This window comes from Polypterus senegalus, chromosome 4 (genome assembly GCF_016835505.1).
Source record: "Polypterus senegalus isolate Bchr_013 chromosome 4, ASM1683550v1, whole genome shotgun sequence".
Taxonomy (NCBI): Eukaryota; Metazoa; Chordata; class Cladistia; order Polypteriformes; family Polypteridae; genus Polypterus; species Polypterus senegalus.
In genome coordinates this window covers 226,061,166-226,080,735 of record NC_053157.1, presented here as the reverse complement: position 1 = coordinate 226,080,735, position 19,570 = coordinate 226,061,166, and the positions used below count along the sequence as shown (strand labels likewise).

The 19,570-nt window shown below is 37.1% G+C and overlaps 1 protein-coding gene across 1 annotated transcript in view; it reads right to left on the bottom strand.

Annotated features, from left to right (window-relative positions):
* LOC120528083 (CD209 antigen-like protein C) overlaps positions 1-18,641 on the bottom strand; it is a 38,322-nt gene extending 19,681 nt beyond the window's left edge. Inside the window, exons 1-4 of the mRNA XM_039752098.1 lie at positions 18,493-18,641; positions 3,203-3,307; positions 472-840; positions 226-371 (exon numbers count right to left, since the gene is read on the bottom strand). Coding sequence (XP_039608032.1) covers positions 226-371; positions 472-840; positions 3,203-3,307; positions 18,493-18,586 — 714 coding nt within the window. The 5' untranslated portion in view covers positions 18,587-18,641. The remainder of the gene's footprint in view (positions 1-225; positions 372-471; positions 841-3,202; positions 3,308-18,492) is intronic.
* Between the last annotated feature and the right edge of the window lie 929 nt (positions 18,642-19,570).

The window sequence follows — 19,570 nt, the reverse complement described above, 5'->3', positions numbered from 1 at the left end:
ACTGTTATTTCTGCCTGTGATGGATACACCAAATTAATGATTATTGTGTGTTCTGCATGCATGACTGTGCTATACCTCTAATCACGTAAACCTTGTATCATAAATAATCTGCCTTGTAATATTGCTTTGACATCTCCCATGTTTCCTAATACTGAAACTTCACAGAAGAAAGAACATTTCAAAATAACTAAGATATACATAAGTTCACCAGGATAAAGGGTGTACCTCCTCCTCCATATTTTCTATGACCGCCAAGTGTCCTCCCATACTCATGCACTGTTCTTGGCTCAACTGCCAGGTCATTTTATCGGTGGAGAAAAAATAACACTTGAGATCAAAAAGCAACCAGCCTTCTGCACATGAAACATTTTCTGCAACAACAAAAAAAACAAAACAAAACATCATATAAAATGAGGTAGTATATAAAACTAAAGAGCTCAAAGTATACTCACGTTGCAGTAAATAACTTACCCTGAGTCATGTTCATAACAGGATTATTGCATTTCTTTAATTTTCTGTTCCATGCCAGAAGTTCAGCATGGTCCTTTTTTAGAATTTCACACTGAGATTGTAATGTAGCATGACTTCTCATTAGAGCACTCTGATTTCTTGTGAATTGAGTCTCTAAGTTAGCACGCCTTTCCTGCAGAGCACTGTAGTTTCTTATACACTGAGTCTCTAAGGCAGCATGACTTTCCACCACAGCACTGTAGTTTTTTGTGTATTGAGATTGTAGGATGGCATGAGTCTTCAACAGAGTTCTGTAGTTGCTGGTCAAGTTGTAATATGCAATTTTTCTCTCTTCTATGTCTTTCTGCTTGTCATTAAGCTTAGAGAAATCTGAAAAAAATGAGTCATTTAATACCATCAGTAATACAAAGAAGTACATCATTTAGACATCAATCAAGAATACTATCCGTTTTAGATTGAAAAAAAAACCTGGATAATTCATACAGCTTGAAGGTAGTCTGACTTAGGAGAATAAAGGTTGAGTGCCCACCGAAAACAGAATCACATCACACCAGTTTTAGCTTCTTTTCACTGGCTTCCTGTTCACTACAGGATTGTGTTTAAAGTTTTACTGTTTGTTTTTAAGTCCCTGAATGGTTTAGCCCCCTTTTATCTTACTGACTTCTTGCACCCTTACTCTCCTTCATGATCACTGAGGTTCTCTGACCAGAAGCTATTGGTTGTGCCCAATTCTAGACTTAAGCTTAGAGGGGACTGTGCTTGTGCAGTAGCTGCCCCTAAGGATTGGAATAGTCTGTCTTTTTATATTAGATCAGCACCAAATTTGGTCAACTTTCATACATATCCCGTCCTATAGCCTATCTTTTTGCCTTAGCTTTTTAGATTTTAATGCATTTATTTTTGGTGAATACATTTACTGTATATCTATCTATCTATCTATCTTTTGGTGTATATATTGAAGCTGTACAGCACTTTGGTCGACTTCTGTTGTTTTAAAATTGCTCCATAAATAAAATTGATATGACTTGACTGGCCGCACCACAACCAAGGAATTCATTTAACTGATCACAGTGAAAAAAATGTAAGAAATTTAACTTCTAGCACTATCCTTTAGGGAACCTTGGTACACAAAAAAGCAAAAAGCAGTAATTACTTTTCGTGCCAGTCATGAGTCAAATGAAGGTAATGTCAGTTAGTCAGTACCCAACCCGCTATATCCACAGGGTCATGGGGGTCTGCTGGAGCCAATCCCGACCAGCACAGGGCGCAAGACAGGAACAAATCCCCAGGCAGGGCGCCAGCCCACCACACACACCCAAACACCAAGCACACATTAGGGACAATTTAGAATCGCCAATGCACCTAACCTTCATGTCTTTGGACTGTGAGAGAAAACCGGAGCACCCAGAGGAAACAGCAGACAACATTCTTTTTTTATAGAAAGCATAGACAGATAACACATTAAGGCAACTAATGCCTAAGGCACATATTTATCATTATTGCCATCATTGAAGACAGCTGTATTGAGTGAACGGATCAGTTAACTGTGATAGAATTAATTCAAGAACATTGAAATGGGGCTGAAACATTATTGAAATGGGCAATGAAATTAGGTTTTCTATTTACGTCATTGTCCTTCCACCTGGAGTCACTAAAATACCAACACTAAAAAAGTCTGCGTAGGACTTATGGATGATCGAAAATTGCTGCAATGTTAAGCCAATTTTGCTGCCAAATAACTCTGTTGGATATTTTGTACTTCCAGAATATTTACTTATATTTATCATGTCATGCCCTGCCATGGTAAGTACTGTCAATAATTGTGTTTAAAAGCATGATTACAGCATACCCTGCATCAGATATATTAGAACATTACTAACTATGCAAGTTAAGGCTGCATTTGTACTATAACAGAGGCAAAATCTAAAATACCTTTGTTTTTTGATCAAATAATTAAAAGAAAGCAAAGATACAATCATACAGAACTCAGAAAACACATTAGACCAGGTGTTGTTAAGACCGCATTGTACTGTTATATTTACATGAGGATTAAAAAGTTAATTTTTAATTGGATATAAGTTTAATTTTTTAATCAAAATTAAATTAGGCCATTGTAAAAAAAAATACTGGCCAATAAAGAGGTAATAATTACATTGGTGGTGCAACCACTGCAAGGACAGCTTTCCACAATCTAACAGGAAATTTGTGGCAGAGATTAAACCCCTCATAGTTAGACAGATTCAAAGAAAGGCAGAGTTGAGATACTTTGAATCCTTCATGATATTAGCAGAATAGTCAGAATTGACAGTCAGGACTGGCAAAGCTCAAAAGCCAACCATGGATAGCCAGAGTGATGAACTGCCTGGAGTGACTGATGTGACCACACAGGAATGACACTCTTGGTGCACATTGATGATGCCATCAACAAACGCGTCATCTACACTTCACACTGCTTTTTGTAAAGTGAGCCATTGTTGTGGCTCCATTCTGCATTGCTACATCTTTATGGAAGATAGAAATAGAGTGATGTACTGTGTTAGCCATTATGAATGCAATGAGAAGTGAGGCAAAATTACATATTTTATTGGCAAACTGAACAGATTACAATATGCAAGCTTTCAAGGCATCCCAGGACCCCTCTTCGGGCAAGTTGTAGTGGTAGAAAAATGGAAGCACAGTGCTTTAAAAAAAATTTATACCCCACATCATCTCAGTTCTCTAAGACACCTACGGTACACTGTCAGGAAGATGATGGCAGCCACCAGCATGGCACATATCAGCAGCAGCAGCTTCAACAAACGGTGTTTATTGCCTGGACTGGCAGGAGGGTTTGGATCTGATGGGAGAAGAAAAAAGAATGAGTTGAAACAGAGAAGGATCTACAGAGAAAAACATCACTGTGTCCACTAACAGCAGCTATGACCATTTTCTGCTATGTCTGTGAAGATTCTCAGTCATCCAGGTGAAAATATCTGGTAGTTGAGTCATGGAAACTGGACTTCATTCTTGTTAGGTAGATACATTTCATTGCTCATCCAAGCAGCTTCTTCAGTCTGAGGCATGTTGTTAAAAACCACAACTTTATCCTCCAGGTTTGTTTCACTTCACACCTGCCCTGAATAGGCTTGTTGAGTAAAACAACGGAAGGGGAAGGTGTGGGTAGATGTAACAGTCACAACTTTTTAACAGCTCCCCATAGAGTGGGTTGTTACGAGTAATCCACCTGGTGGAGGTGTGAATTGGGCCTAACTTTCCAGTGGATGGATGAAAGGGCAGCATGATAAATTTAAGACAGGTTATGCCTAAGGCCTCCACCTCTGTTGAGTGAGGGGTTATTGATTTGCACATGCAAAGCTTCCCTCACCCCTCTCTCAAACCACTTGTTTTCTCTATTCTCTATCTGGATGTTTATGTCCTCAAATGAGTGTCCTTTGTCCTTCAAATGGACATCACCCACTACAACACAAACTAGGAGTTATCCGGACTCTACATCATGCTGACACTGATCACAACAATATTTTACTAAGTTGGAATCCCCATTAATTTTACTGAATCAGAGTTATCTTTGATTCTAGCATGTCATTTAAAGCGCACATTACAAAGTTGTCCAAATCACGTTTCTTTCATCTTAAAAATATTGGGAAATCAAGGCACTTTCTAAATAAACAAGATTCTGAGAAATTAATTCATGCATTTATTAATAGTAGGATTGACTATTGCAATGCAGTGTTCACTGGCTGTTCAAACTGTTCTCTATACAGCCTCCAGTTAATCCAAAATGCTGCTGCAAGAATTCTTACAAGAACAAGAAAATACAAACACATAACTCCAGTTCTTAAACCCTTACACTGGCTCCCAGTTAAATTTAGGGAAGATTTCAAAAATCCTCCTTTTAACATATAAAGCAATAAATGGCCGAGGTCTGGCTTACTTGTCTGAACTTATACTGACTTACAAACCAGAGCGCACATTAAGATCTCAAGATGCCGGTCTGCTTAGGATTCCAAGGATTAATAAAATAGCAGTGGGAGGTTGAACTTTTTGTTACAGGTCCCATAAACTGTGGAATGGTCGGCCTGCTACTATAAGAGTTGCCCCTTCGGTCTCAGCTTTTAAATCCCTGCTGAAGACTCACTACTTCAGTTTAGCATATCCTGACTAGAGCTGCTGATTAACTGTACAGACTGCATCTCTGTTGTTAGTTATTAGCACTAAAACATAAGTAACATGATAGTTATAATTTGTTACTAACCCTCACCTATTCCGTTTCTCTTCTTGGTACTCAAATGTGGCACTTGGGCCCACCTGCCAAGTTATTTTGCCTGCCTAAGTTAAAGTCATCCCTGATGGAGGATCGCAGGAATCATGGGTTAGAGCGGTCCTTTCATCGGATTGGCTGGCCCAGCATTATTTCAGCTGTGCAATGGCCAAATGGAGGAGGCAGCTTGATGGCTAAGGTCTCCAGGGACCTCATATATAAACGGTATGTACACACAGAAATGTTGCGTTTCCTCGTTCAAAACGAAACTAAACTTGGCGTAAAGCCATGCACATTTCCACGGTACCTCATACCCTGTTGTACGCAAGTTCTCCGCTCGGTTTTGCAGACTGGCGGCACCCAGCGTCAAAGCAGTTCTACTGTTCTTGTGTGCTTTATCTTTCTTTTTCAGATCCATATCCATGACGCGGCTTTATAAATACACTGATTTTAGCCACATATTGTTTATTAGTTTAATGCATCTGCTTGTAATTAACCAGTAACAATATAATGGTCCACAGAATGGTCAAACTATTCTTAATACCATAGCTGCTTTAGCGTTGTTACTCTCACTGCACCTTCTTCTTCTTCCAGCTGCTTCCATTAGGGGTTGCCACAGTGGATCATCTTTTCCATATCACTCTCACTGCACCACTCGGAGCAGCTGATCAGATAGAGAATTATCAGTATACAGCATCAAGCACACGCTGCCTCAGCCATGCTTCCTATTTGAACTGCTTCTCACAAGGCAAATGCTTCAAAACCTTTACTGTATGGACCTCGAGGTTCAGAAACAGTTTCATCCCCAAGAACTTTAAACACACTCAATCAGTCCATCAACTGCTCCTTGTGGAACTGTTTGTACTTATAAGTACAATCACCTCACTGTAAACTTGCGATAGTTATAATATTGCACAACCTGAGCCACTTTATAAAGCGCGTATTGACATATGATGACAATTTTAAGATGAAATGCAGCAAAATATGTTTATTATATTATACAGATAAAACGTTAACTTTATTTAAATAATCTAGATTGTTAATAATTAAAGGACACGGTGTGACTGCACTAGCAAGAATGTGGCGCTCCGTTTACCGATTGTTCCTGCCTCGCACTCTATGCTTAACTGGGACAGGCGTGAAGGATAGAATAATTAAACATGTACTATGAAGATACAGTATTTCAATGTTCCTTAAAAGTTTTGAAGAATCGCCGTTATAATCTTACAGATGGCTTAACATCTATTACAGAGCTGATTGTGTGGCGATTGGGTATTTGGAGAAAGAAAAGGAAGGACAGGAACTGGAGGTTAGTACGTTTGAAAGAGACAGCTGCAATAAATTATTTTATCGAAGGTTGCGCACAATCACTGCGCCACCGTGTTCCCATGTTTAATAACATGCTAACTCCTATTTTAGTTATTCAGAGAGCTGTAGTATCACGAATGTAATGGATTCTGTGTCCTGTTGGAGGTAGAGAAAGCCGGTTTAAGAAGCACGTAGTGATTCACACACATAGAGCACAGATGATCAAATACAAAAGAAAGCATTTAACGTGCTACTTCAGTTACAATGGGATTTGAGAAACAAGTAAATTAAATGATTGTAAAATTAAGTTTATGATGTTCTATTTTAATGACAAAATAAACTATGTGATTAAAGTGGAAATTTCGAGATTAAAGTTGACATTTCGTGCTTTCCCCCCACTGTGTGCATTTTTTTCTCTGTACCCTAACAAGCTTTCATATGACACTCAAATGGTGGGCTACGACTTGCCTTTTCTATGGTGACTTTAATATGTGACTTCTTTTTTATTTCGGGCACTGTGCGACTTTGTGATCTTGATCTTTCGTGTTTCTCCAACACGCTGTCACCCAATCATCTTACTATTCTTGGATTATACTACTGTTTAAACCAACAAATAGTACATTTTTCCTTGCCTCCACTTGGTGTTCGCTGAAATTGTTCTATTTTTACTCGTGGTTTTGCCATTGTCTTTTCACAGAACTCTGGGCTTGAGGGCTATTTATATTGATTTACATATTCAAAGAGGTGTAATTCTGGGATGAGTTGGGGAGGGACAGCAGGCGCGTGCATGTGTGTTACTTTTCACGCTGATCGGGATTTATGTAGCGGAAGAACATGGAAATTTGCATATGCACAGATTCCTGCATCTGGATTTTCCTGTGCGTACACACATTCCTGCTTTTGTGCTTACACCATGTTATAGTGTGAGTTCTACGCACGGTGTTATACATGAGGCCCCAGGACTCTAAACAAATCCAAATCGTATTATGTGATATCATCTACTGTTAAATTTGTAAAATTTTTATTTTTATGCTGTATTGAGGATTTGTTCTGTTCTGTGTATTGTATTGTACTGACCCCCTTCTTTTTGACACCCACTACACACCCAACCTACCTGGAAAGGGTTTTTTTTTTTAACTGCCTTACTCAAGGTTTCTTCTATTTTTTTCCCTACAAGGGTTTTTTTGGGAGTTTTTCCTTGTCTTCTTAGGGAGTAAAGGCTAGGGGGCTGTCAAGAGGCAGGGCCTGTTAAAGCCGATTGCGGCACTTCTTGTGTGATTTTGGGCTACACAAAAATAAATTGTATTGTATTGTATTGTATTGTACACCACAGAGCAGAGAACATTACCACTTCCACAGAAGCTAAGAAGAAGGAAAATAGATATCTGGAGACAGCCCTTAAGACCTGTGGATATCCCAAGTGGGCCTTTAACAAGGCAGGATCCTGTTTCAGAAAAAAGACAACAGAACAGTCAGAGTCACAGGACCAAAAGAAGGACCTGGTTATTCCATACATGGCTTTTGTGTCTGAAAAGTTAAAAAGGATTTTTGGGAAACACTACATACCTGTCCACTTTAAACCCACTAACACACTGAAAGACAGACTCGTCCATCCCAATGACCGGATACCAAAACAGAAGAAGAGCAATGTAGTACATGCTGTTCAATGCAGTGAACAGTGCCCTAAACTGTACATTGGAGAGACCAAACAGTCGCTACACAGGAGGATGGCCCAGCACAGAAGGAGTATCACCTCAGGGCCAGAATCAGCTGTGTACATCCATTTGAAGGAGAAAGGACATTTGAGGATGTTAACGTCCAGATATTGGATAGAGAAGACAAGTGGCTTGACAGAGGAGTGAGGGAAGCTTTGCATAAATATATTATTTCCCATAGGGGACTGTTTAAGATTATATTTTATGTTTATAATATTTGGACAGTTTTGTTAATAGATTTCTCTATTTTAATCCTTAAACTCCACTGCCGTGGACTTGTTTTTTTTTGGGTGTGCTTTGTCTCTAGGTATGTGTTTAGACTGGAAAATGGCAAATATCATCCCATTATAAAAATAGGGTAACAGGGCAGATCCAAGCGACTATAGGCCAGTAACCTTAACACACATCACTGGAAAATTAATGGAACTAATTATTAAGGATAAGATTGAGCAACACCTGGCAAGGACAGGAGTTATTCTGAACAGTCAGCATGGATTCAGAAGAGGGAGGATGTGTTAACTAACATGCTGGAATTCTATGAGGAGGCAACAAAAGGATATGATCAACGTGGAGCATGTGATATTATTTATATTGACTTTAAGAAAGCATTTGATAAGGTGCCAAATGAGAGGTTTGGCGTCAAACTAAAAGAAGTGGGAGTTCAGGGTGATGTTTTTAGATGCGTGCAGATTTAGCTCAGACACAGGAAGCAGAGGGTGATGGTGCAAGAAACTTTATCAGGATTGGCTGATGTTAAGAGTGGTGTTCCACAGGGGTCAATGATGGGGTCGAGGAATATTAGTAAGATGGTGGTTAAATTTGCATATACAATACAATACAATTTAAGTGCCACATTTGAGTACCGAGAAGAGAAACAGAATAGGTGAGGGTTAGTATCCAATTATAACTATCATGTTACTTATGTTTTAGTGCTAATGACTAACAACAAGGATTTAAAAGCTGAGACCGAAGGGGCATCTCTTATGTAGCAGGCAGACCATTCCACAGATTAGGGGCCCTGTAACTAAAAGCTTGACCTCCCACTGTTATTTTATTAATCCTTGGAATCATAACCAGACTGGCATTTTCAGATCTTAATGTGCACTCTGGTTCGTAAGTCATGATGAGTTCAATTAAGTAAGCCAGACCTCGGCCATTTAATGATTTATATGTTAAAAGGAAGATTTTGAAAAAGATTTTAAAATCTGCCCTAAACTTAACCGGGAGCCAGTGTAAGGATTTAAGAACTGTAGTTATGTGTTCGTAGTTTCTTTTTCTTGTAATAATTCTTGCAGCAGCATTTTGGATTAACTGGAGGCTGTGTAAAGAACAGTTGTAACATCCAGTAAACACCGCATTGCAGTGATCAATCCTACTAACTGAATTAATTTCTCAGAATCCTATTTATTTAGAAAGCGCCTCTATTTCCCAACATTTTTAAGATGCAAGAAATATGATTTGGACAACTTTGTAATGTGTACTTTAAATGACATGCTAGAGTCAAAGATAACTCCTAGATTGCGAGCTGATTCAGTAAAATTAATGGTGATTCCAACTGAGTTAAATGATGACAAAATTTTGTTCTGATCAGCATCATTTCCTCCAACAGTTAACACCTCAGTTTTATCGGTGTTTAAAGACAAGTAGTTCTCATCCATCCACTCCTTTAATTCACTAACACAACTAATTAAAGACAACATCGGAAAAATTTAATTTGATTCAAATGAAAGGTATAACTGGGTGTCATCTGCAAACGAGAGAAAATTAACATTTTATTTCCTAATGATAGATCCCAGTGGGAGCATGTAAAGTGAAAAACAGTAAAGGTCCCAGTATTGAGCCCTGCATTCTGTGTATAATGATGGAGTACTGTCAGCACATTTCTGTACATATTGGAATTGATTTGATAAATAAGAAATAAACCAGGTGAGCACAGTGCCTGTAAGCCCAATGTCATTTTCTAGTCTGTGCAGTAAAATAGAATGGTCAATGGTGTCAGATGATACCAAGGTGGATTAGCAGATCATTTGGAATCCATTATATCATCACAGAAGGACTTGGATAACATATAAATTGAAATTTAATGCCAGTAAATGTAAAGTATTACACATAGGAAGGAAAAATGTGATGTTTGAATACACAATGGGCGGTTGAAAAATCGATAGTACACCTTATAAGAAGGATTTGGGACTCATAGTGGAATCTAAACTATTGACTTCCCAACAATGTTAAGAAGCTATTAAGAAGGCATACAGAATGCTAGATCATAGAGTATAATGTGTGGAGTACAATTCCAAGGAGGTTGTACTCAAGTGTTATAATGTACTGGTGAGGCCTCATGTGGAGTAATTTGTGCAGTTTTGGTCTCCAGGCTACAATAATGACATAGCGGCACTAGAAAAGGTCCAGAGAAGAGTGACGAGGATGATTCCAGGGCTACAGGGGTTGAATTATGAAGAAAGATTAAAAGAACTGACCAATACAGTGTAAGCAAAAGAAGATTAAGAGGTGAAATGGCTGAAGTGTTAAAAATTATGAAGGGAATTAGTCCAGTGGATTGAGACTCTTATTTTAAAATGAGTTAATCAAGAACATGTGGATACAGTTGAACACTTGTTAAGGGTAAATTTCACGCAAACATTAGGAGGTTTTTCTTTACACAAAGAACGATAGACACAAGATACCAAGCAGTGTTGTAGACAGTAAGACTAGGGACTTTCAAAACTCGACTTGATGTTTATTTGGAAGAAATAAGTGGATAGGACTGGCAAGCTTTGCTGGGCTGAATGGCTTGTTCTCGTCTAGTTTGTTCTAATATCAGAGGATTGGGACCATGATGTTTGGTCTAGCCTCAAATGGAGAGGTAAAATGGGTGGTGGAGGATTAGGGTGGGAGAGAAAGAGAGCATGCTATTTCTAATCTGTCATTTTAACACTAGAATTACCAGAGTCTACGAAAAAACTTGTAGATCCAGCCCACCTTAAATCCCATTGTACCTCTCCATCAGCGTCTTTTGTCCTGTAAATGTGCCGATAAAGACAAGCAGCAAGCAGCCTACTATTCCATCCCCCCACAGCTGCAGAACGTGCACAAACTTCTTCCAGCTCATCCCTTGATTGATTATCTGGGAGTGAAGTGCCGGAGTTTTAGAGTGGAAATAATAGATTGTTATTTTGAACACATGCATTTCATATGTGTTCCATTTCTACGATAATCTGTGTAAACACATTGTTAAAACAGAAACTTTTTTTATATTTTAGTAGTAAATGACAAAGTGTTGGCATAAACTATATAATGTGTGAAGCCTGAAGTCCAAAGATCAGATAAACACTTTCAGAAAAGGTTCAACGATAAGATAACAGGTAGCATAGCGGTAAGATTTACTGACTTGTAATCAAGAGTCCCAAGTTCAATCCTGACTGCCTCCTATATTTGCCGTTTTCAGTAGTGAGCTGCTCTTATTGTTAATATTATACAGTACTCACATACATTTGGTTTGCGTCTGTAACAGACCGAGTACATTTATAGTACTGTACTTGTAAAAGTTACCTTTTTTTTCACTTTTAGTCTCTCACTATCACGATACATACTACCGCCCTAGGGATCTGACTCTGTTAGTTTTTATTTGAAACTGGGAGTAACTGTAGATGTGAGTGGTGTTTTGAGGCAATGGGACTGGACATTCTCTGATCTGGAGGGATAAAAGCTGACACACAAACACTGGTGAATCTGCCATCCTTGTTTGTATCTCACCGTCAACTGATTTTTTTTTTATTCAGTTTTATTGAGTGTTTCTGCTCATGCTATAATACAATACAATACAATACAATACAGTTTATTTTTGTATAGCCCAAAATCACACAGGAAGGGCCGCAATGGGCTTTAACAGGCCCTGCCTCTTGACAGCCCCCCAGCCTTGACTCTCTAAGAAGACAAGGAAAAACTCCCAAAACCCAGTAGGGAAAAAATGGAAGAAACCTCGGGAAAGGCAGTTTAAAGAGAGACCCCTTTCCAGGTAGGTAGCAGTGGGTGTCAAAAGAATGGGGTCAATACAATACAATACACAGAACAGAACAAATCCTTAATACAGCATAAAAATAAAAAAGCACTGAGTAGAATTTAACAGTAGATGATCATATAATAAGATTTGGATATTTTTAGAGTCCTGGAGACCTCATCCATCAAGCTGCCTCCCCATTTGGCCATTCCATGGCTAAAACAGTGCTGGGCCAGCCAATCCAATGAAAGAACCCCACTTTCCCATGATTCCTGCGATCCTCCAACAGGGATGACTTTACCATAGGCAGGCAAAACAACTTGGAAGGTGGGCCATGGCACCAAGTGCCACATTTGTGTACCAAGAAGAGAAACAGAATAGGTGAGGGACAGTATTCAATTATAACTGTCATGTTACTTATATGTATATTGTATATATATAATAGTATACACCTTATGGTCTATGATGTCAAAAAAAATACTTAAGTTGAATTTGTATGTAAGTCAGAACAGGTACATTATTTTAATAAATGCTGTTGTTGACCTACTGTACCAAGTGCTCTGCCAATGAATGATGCAGTTTCACCTCTCTCTGACCTTTTTATTATTTCTACTTTATTTTCCATGGTGATGGTTTTTCTCTTCTTTACTGTATCACCAGCACTTGCATCAGATTTGTGTTTCAGAGACATTCTTGAAGGGTGAAGACAGAAGGTTAAGACGAGCTCTTCTGCACAGCACTGTACACGCTATCACAGCAGGAAGACACCCGCTGTCAACACGTCTGATGTACTGATAAGAAACAACTTCCTGCTATGGGCATAACAGTTGTGGCGAGTGGCTGGGGCTGCTACCCAGCCGGGACACCCAGGAGGACCGGAAGAGGGCTTGCGCCCCCTCCAGACCATGAGAGGGCGACTGCCCTGGTGGCTTTGGTCACTGCCAGGGGCCGCCCCAATGCTTTTGGAGCCCTGGCCCTCAGCACTTCTTCTTCTTCTGCCACACACACACGGAAGAGAAGGCTAATAAGGTCTCAGCTCAACAAATCCACAAGCAGGGAGTTTGCAATGCAATACCAGTAATTACCAACACAGATGGAGACAAAATCATTGACCATAAAAATATAATGCATACACTCTACTCAGTTTAAAGAAGACAAGGCACAACCTAATGCACTTTTGGGTGCATGACAGATACCACATCTAGATAATCTCAATGCAGAAGAACTGGATAAACCTCTGGCACTCTCAGATTTACTTGCTATAAACTCACTTCAGAGTGGGAAAGCAGCAGGCCCTGACAGCTATTCTACTGAATTTTATAAAAAATTCTCAAGTTAGCTCACCTTTTAATAGCAACATTTGCAGATGCTAGAGACAATAAAATACTACCACAGACTTTTTGCCAAGCATTATTTAGACTTATTAAATAAAGACTTATTACAATATGCATTATACAGCCAATCTCACTTCTGAATAATGATATTAAGATACTCTCCAAAGTTCTAGCTAGAAGGATTGAGAAAGTGCTTCCTTCGGTAATATCACAAGACCAAACTGGATTTATTAAAGGCAGACACTTAGCTTCCAATTTTTGACAGCTGTTTAATGTAATGTATTCACCCACAAAGTCTAATACCCCAGAGTTATTATTATCATTGGATGCAGAAAAAACATTTGATATGGTCGACAGGGACTACCTTTTCACTACATTGGATACATTTGGGTTTGGCCTGAACATATGTGCAGTTCTAACAGCACTAGCAGAATTTAATAAAAATTCTGGACTTACTTTGAATAAAAGTGTGCTATTTCCAGTGAACTCTCTAGCATACAGTATTAGATTGGATACCTTCCCTTTTATCATTGCAGATCAATTTAAATACCTAGGGGTAAACATCACAAGTAAACATAAAGCTCTTTAACAACATCATCTTGACACTACTCCCAAGGAAGCTTACAGTGTAGCACACACAAATTTATGACCTCTTTGATTTTTTCAGAAATTAATTTCCAACCCCTGGTGCATTAAGTAAATTTAAGTACATCACAAGTCTGTCATAGTTAAGTCAATAAATGTTCAAAATTAAAAGTATCTGCATAAGATATATAACTATAAAGTTTGTGCATCTCAGTATCTAATCTATGATCAAATCTCAGAATAAAGCATACATTTCAGTGTAGAGTGTATGCATTACTATGTATGAAACAAAATCTCAGTATAGCGTAGTGTAGACGTTTCACAAGATTGTGGAAAGCAAGAATTTAGATAAACTGCACAAGTATCTGAGTATTTACTGTATGTACTGTTAAGAATTAATTAAGTCCCAGATAACAACTCATGTTTATGTGGTACCTCCAAAACAAAAGAACAAAGGCTGTTTTACAGAAGTTCTGAAATCAGAGGTTTAACATGAATGGAAAAATTTGATATAAAAGAAAGCCTAAAAGTTGGAACAAACGTAAAAAAAAGAAAGGAGACATGAAAAAGTAAAGCATAGGTAAAGTATGACATTTGATATTGATTGGGCAATTAAATATTCCTCTTCATTGTTATTAACTGGCTAATATCTACTCCATATACAAAGACAAAGGTAAACCTCATCAACAGTCAATGTCACAAATCTGAAAAAGCTGACTTTAAAAGTATGTGGTTAAAAAAACACAACTTTAAAGAGTTTGTGGAAATGAATATATAGTGAATTTGCTTGATATTCATTAATTGATGTTTGCCTTTTATATAAACAATTTTACCATATATTATATATTATCCTTTCATTGATCAATTATATAGTGCTTTTCCTTTTATACAAAGCCTTTTACTATTAATTGTACTGCGTCTTTCATATAACTGCATAACTCACTATGTCTCCCTTGGTTAGACAGTTTTGTTAAATGTGTTCTGGGGTTTTTCAGGTAAGGAAACGCAAATTTCAAGGTGAGGTAGTCTGCTTACTAATAATGGCACCAAAGAGTGGCCATGCAAGCAAACATTTCACTGTACTCTTTACATGTGACAATAAATATCACTATAAAGCTATAACGTAGCATCAATACATATTTTTTTAATATTGAATTTAAGCAGTATATATTTTTCAGTTGCTTATCTGAGGAGGGATATGAATACATTTACCATAAGTCAAGTAGACCCCCAAACCAATAATCTAGTTTGTTACACTGAGGAAAATTCCTGTCACCTCTACCACAAGTGAAATTCAGATCTTGTCCATAAGTTTTAAAGTGAGATTTTTATTATGCTTAAGGCATTCATTCCTCTATTATTTTATCCAAACTTCCCTACAGAGGTGAGTACACCACAGCGCGTGTTTCATATCTTATGCTGATGTGATTTTAGAAGATGGACTTTGTGTGTGACGAGGGTTATTGTAGAGCCTAAGAGTGAGGTATGTCTTTATAAGCAAAACAATAATTATCTTATATTATAAATGGCATATCAAAAATTGTTTATTCCTCCACTTCATGCAGCTGTCATTGTTTACAAATAATTGATATAAGTTTGAGGAATTAGATATGTTTTCAACAACATTCTATTACATTTATTTATTGCATTAAACATTTCCTTATTAGTATCTTTTTGATAAAAACATTATTGAACTTTGTGCATTATAAATTAGAATATTATGCTGTATTTTTGTCAAGATTTTTCTTTTAAAAACCATGCAATTCTAAAGTGTTCAAAATAACAAGTTTCTCAGGTGTTAAGATGTGTGTTGTATGTATTTGCGTAGCCTGTTTGTTTTCCCGTTTAATGTTGCAGTTACTAATCTGTCTACCAAAATGTACTAAAGTAAAAAGAGACATTTGCGTTTGAAAATGTACAGAAGTAAATGCAAAAGTAGACAAAACATTTTAGCAGAAATATTCTAACAAACAAACACAAGTACAGCAACAGAGTATTTTTCATTTGATAACATTTAACACTGAATTTACATGGCAATATGATTCTTAATTGCGGTATACAATGTCTGCATCTTTTCCTCTGAATTGTCCTAACTAGAATTTAGCTTCTTCCTCTGTGCAGAAACACAGTGTGTATCGGTCCACTCTTTTCTTATGTGCCCTTTTATTACTTTTACTTTAACACTGTAAGGGTTGACACGGGTGCTTTTGCCATGTGTCCATTGGAAACAGTTAAGAGAGCATTGGGAGGACTGCTGCTGCTATCCTTGCTTGCGAAGATTCATTCTGTAGCTGCGTAAGGGATGTGCTGAGTAAAGAAATGTATTGAAATGCTTGTCTACCTTTCAAGTGTTCAAGTGTTGTCAGAAATTAACAATTCTATAAACGCTGTGCCCAAGATGTTTTAAATCATTTTTGACACTCTTCCTTCCTCCTTATACTCAATGTTTATTATATATGTATTTTTTTACTTGTACTGGTATACAATATATTTTTGGATATTTCTAAAGGAGCCGGCAAGGCATGTTTGTTACTTTTTAGTATTAGTATAGTAGGCATATTTGTTATATATATATTATAGTATATCAATTTAGTATAGTATGTCATGTTTATATATCATTTTTATATATATATATATATATATATAGTATTATATATATATATATATATATATATATATATATATATATATATATATATATATATATATATATATATATTCATTGCATTGGTAGTCTGAGCCCCGACCTGAATTGTGTGGGTGGTTACCTATCAGGTAACGCTTGTGCTTGATCTGCCATTCGGCAAACATCCGCCACGATGTCCTCTTCAGTTGCGAGAAGCAGATATCATGGAATGTTGCATAGTTTACTGTCAAATGATGCAAAGAGTACGCGGAACGTGTTTCGCCCTCATTTGGTCTCATCAGGCGTACACACTCCACTGCACCCCTTGCGGGGATCAAACCTTGGACGTCAGCGTCAGAGACGAAGCCCCTTAAATGATAAAATGATCTGTAAGCAATAAAACAGATAAATGTTATGCTATGTAAGGGTCACCAGACATGACCTGTTTTTGGGTTGACATTGAGTGATGATATGGCAAGAGAGGGGGAAGATGCTTAAGCTTTAAAAAACTGGAGAATGCTTTAGCCGATATTCATTATTTTCATATTAAAGTTCTGGATCAGCATTAATACTATTAAAGATGTCTTTAAAGACCTCCTTTCATTAAATTAAACTTTTGAGGCATATTTTCTTCCACGATTTCAACCTAAAGTGAAACACAACTTGTAGAGACTTTACAACTCATTTTTATCTTCTCGCCTTTTTGGCTCCCATATTTCCTTACGCCATACACCGGTCTAGTCTGACAGCAGGGGTGCGGGGTCTTGATATGATCTCTGGAGGGTTATCAACCCCCTGGAGTACATTTTGTAATGTATAAAGTACATACTAAATATATAGTGTAACCAAATAGGTTACATTTTATTTACTGGCTTTAAGAATTCATTTTACAAATATCTCCTACACCTTATTTATGACAATTATGTAAAATTAATATTAATATCAAAAGTGTTAACCTTTTCTGAATGTGAATGCCAAATAATGTTAAAAAATGTTTACTAAAGCTTGAATACAAGACAGTAGTTTCTTATTAGCTACTGTACATAGTGATAATATTTGTTAACAGGAAATCCTGAGATGTAAAATAGAACTTCCAGCTGTAGCAAAAAACAAAATGTTTTCTTGCTATTTCAAACACTATTTTACACACATACAGTACATATGGCCTTAAAGAAGCAACACCAAATGGTCATTATTTAAATATAACCATTGAATTTCTTAATTACAAATTAAATTAGCGACGTACAGTGCATAAGTGTCGTTCTCCACAGTATCTGTTACAGGTTTGTAGAGACGTTACGATTCAGTAAGCTTATAGGTAACATCTCCAATTTTTAAAGGTCATATCAGTCTACCTAATTTGATGTTTAACGCAGTTTTTGCTTTTTATTATTACTTAATCTGTATTATGTATGCAAGTGTTATGTCTCAGCTGTACTACAGATATGTCATTGATTAACAGAAGTGATTGGTTGAACTGTTGGATGTACAGACAGATCTGTAGTAACAGCACATCTCCATTTACAGCTCATTTTGACAGAAGGGAGACTGCTTGGTTACAATTAAAGTATCTAAATTGAAACAATCCATAGAATGTTCGCAGCTTTTAAAAATCAAGCCTTCCATGACGGATTTCAAGATTGCGAGCTCCATCCCCACCACTGAACCCCTCTGTGGACTGAGTAAAATGACTTACTGTAACCTGCCATTGCTCTACAAGGTGCAAACGTGAACACAGTTGTACTTCAGTATCATAAATGTACGTATCCAAAAATACACAATGAATTCATGAAAATTGCTGAAGATATCAAAAACCAATGACAGAGTACCAAAGGACATAGCATTGATGTGAAACAAAAATAAAAGTGTAAGATGAAAAGTTCAGAAATATGCAAGATAACTGAATAAATAATTTATTTTTAGCCTTTTGGAATAAAAGTTCTCCCTATTGTATTTCATATTATACTCTTCAAAGGCCACACAAGGAATATTAGGCCATACAGATGGTTACGTATGACCTCGTGATGGACAAGCCAGGTTCAAAACGATAGTAAATAACGTTAGGACCAGACTGCTAACATTAACGAAGGTCGTCCACAAGAACACACGGCAACTGGGTTATGTTTGGTTTTTACTCAAATATTAGAAAGCCATCATCTGTCATCACATTAGAATTCTATAGAATTACGCTAACCTACCTTCTTGTTGTCCTCCATATTTTTTATTTTTTATTTCATTTTCATAGCTGGCTTCATAATCTTGAGGCATGAGGCAATTATTCAACTGTATCATTGTTGCTCTCTAAAAGTAACTGAGTTGTGAAGTAAAGGAGGAGGAAGCTCAAAACTTTCCCTGTGGTATCAGTGAGTATTTTTAATTTTTTTTTTTTTTTGTGGTTAGACTCACAGCTTCTCGCATATTTATATAGAGAAGTTTCACAACTGTTCTTAGACTTTGGCTACAAAATCACTAATTCACAAAATGAAGCCCACTGTCCAGATTGCTCCAAACTAGCAATTCTTTCAGTTGCAGATTTATTGCAGTTCCTTTCTTTGTCTATTTAACTTCTCCCTTCATTACCATCTTTCATTTTTGGTTTTATATTAATTCTGCATTATTTACATGGTGATTCAAAATTCCAAGAATGACTACAAGAGTACATTCCTTATTGTACTTCAGTGCTCGGAGCAAGCATTCATTTAGTGGGTCATTCTTTTGTCGATTTGATCTTGGCAGATCTCTATCGTATTAATTGATGAGCTCATCAGACTTGAATAACAAGCACATTATAACAACCATGACAGTACTATCTTGAAAAGTAGGATAAAATAAACCATTTCATCCCCGTATAATACAGAAACATTTGATATATTCCTAAAACATTTAGCAAATCAAACTTATAATTTAGTAAAATATTGTTAAACCCCCTCCAGAAAATGCCTTTTTTTTTTAGAGTGAAGACGATTCAAATGGAATAGAGCTTTTGCATCAAAGGCTCACCTCTCTCCATCTCTTTTAGTGCTTATTGAGCCACAACTGCAGTACTTTTGATTTTTCATCGGCAGCTTGTAAAACTGCACCGGTGAAGTGACCCGTTTGTTTGAGTACCTCAGATATGCACAAATACAAGACAGACTTTTAGTGTTGGTAGGTTTGTGTTTTCTTAACATGTCATGGTACTTAACATCTTTATAGACCTCTTTATGAAAGCAGTTTAAGTGTGTTTTAAAATTTGTGAGATTCTTTACTTTAATTAGATTCCATAAACTAGACCGC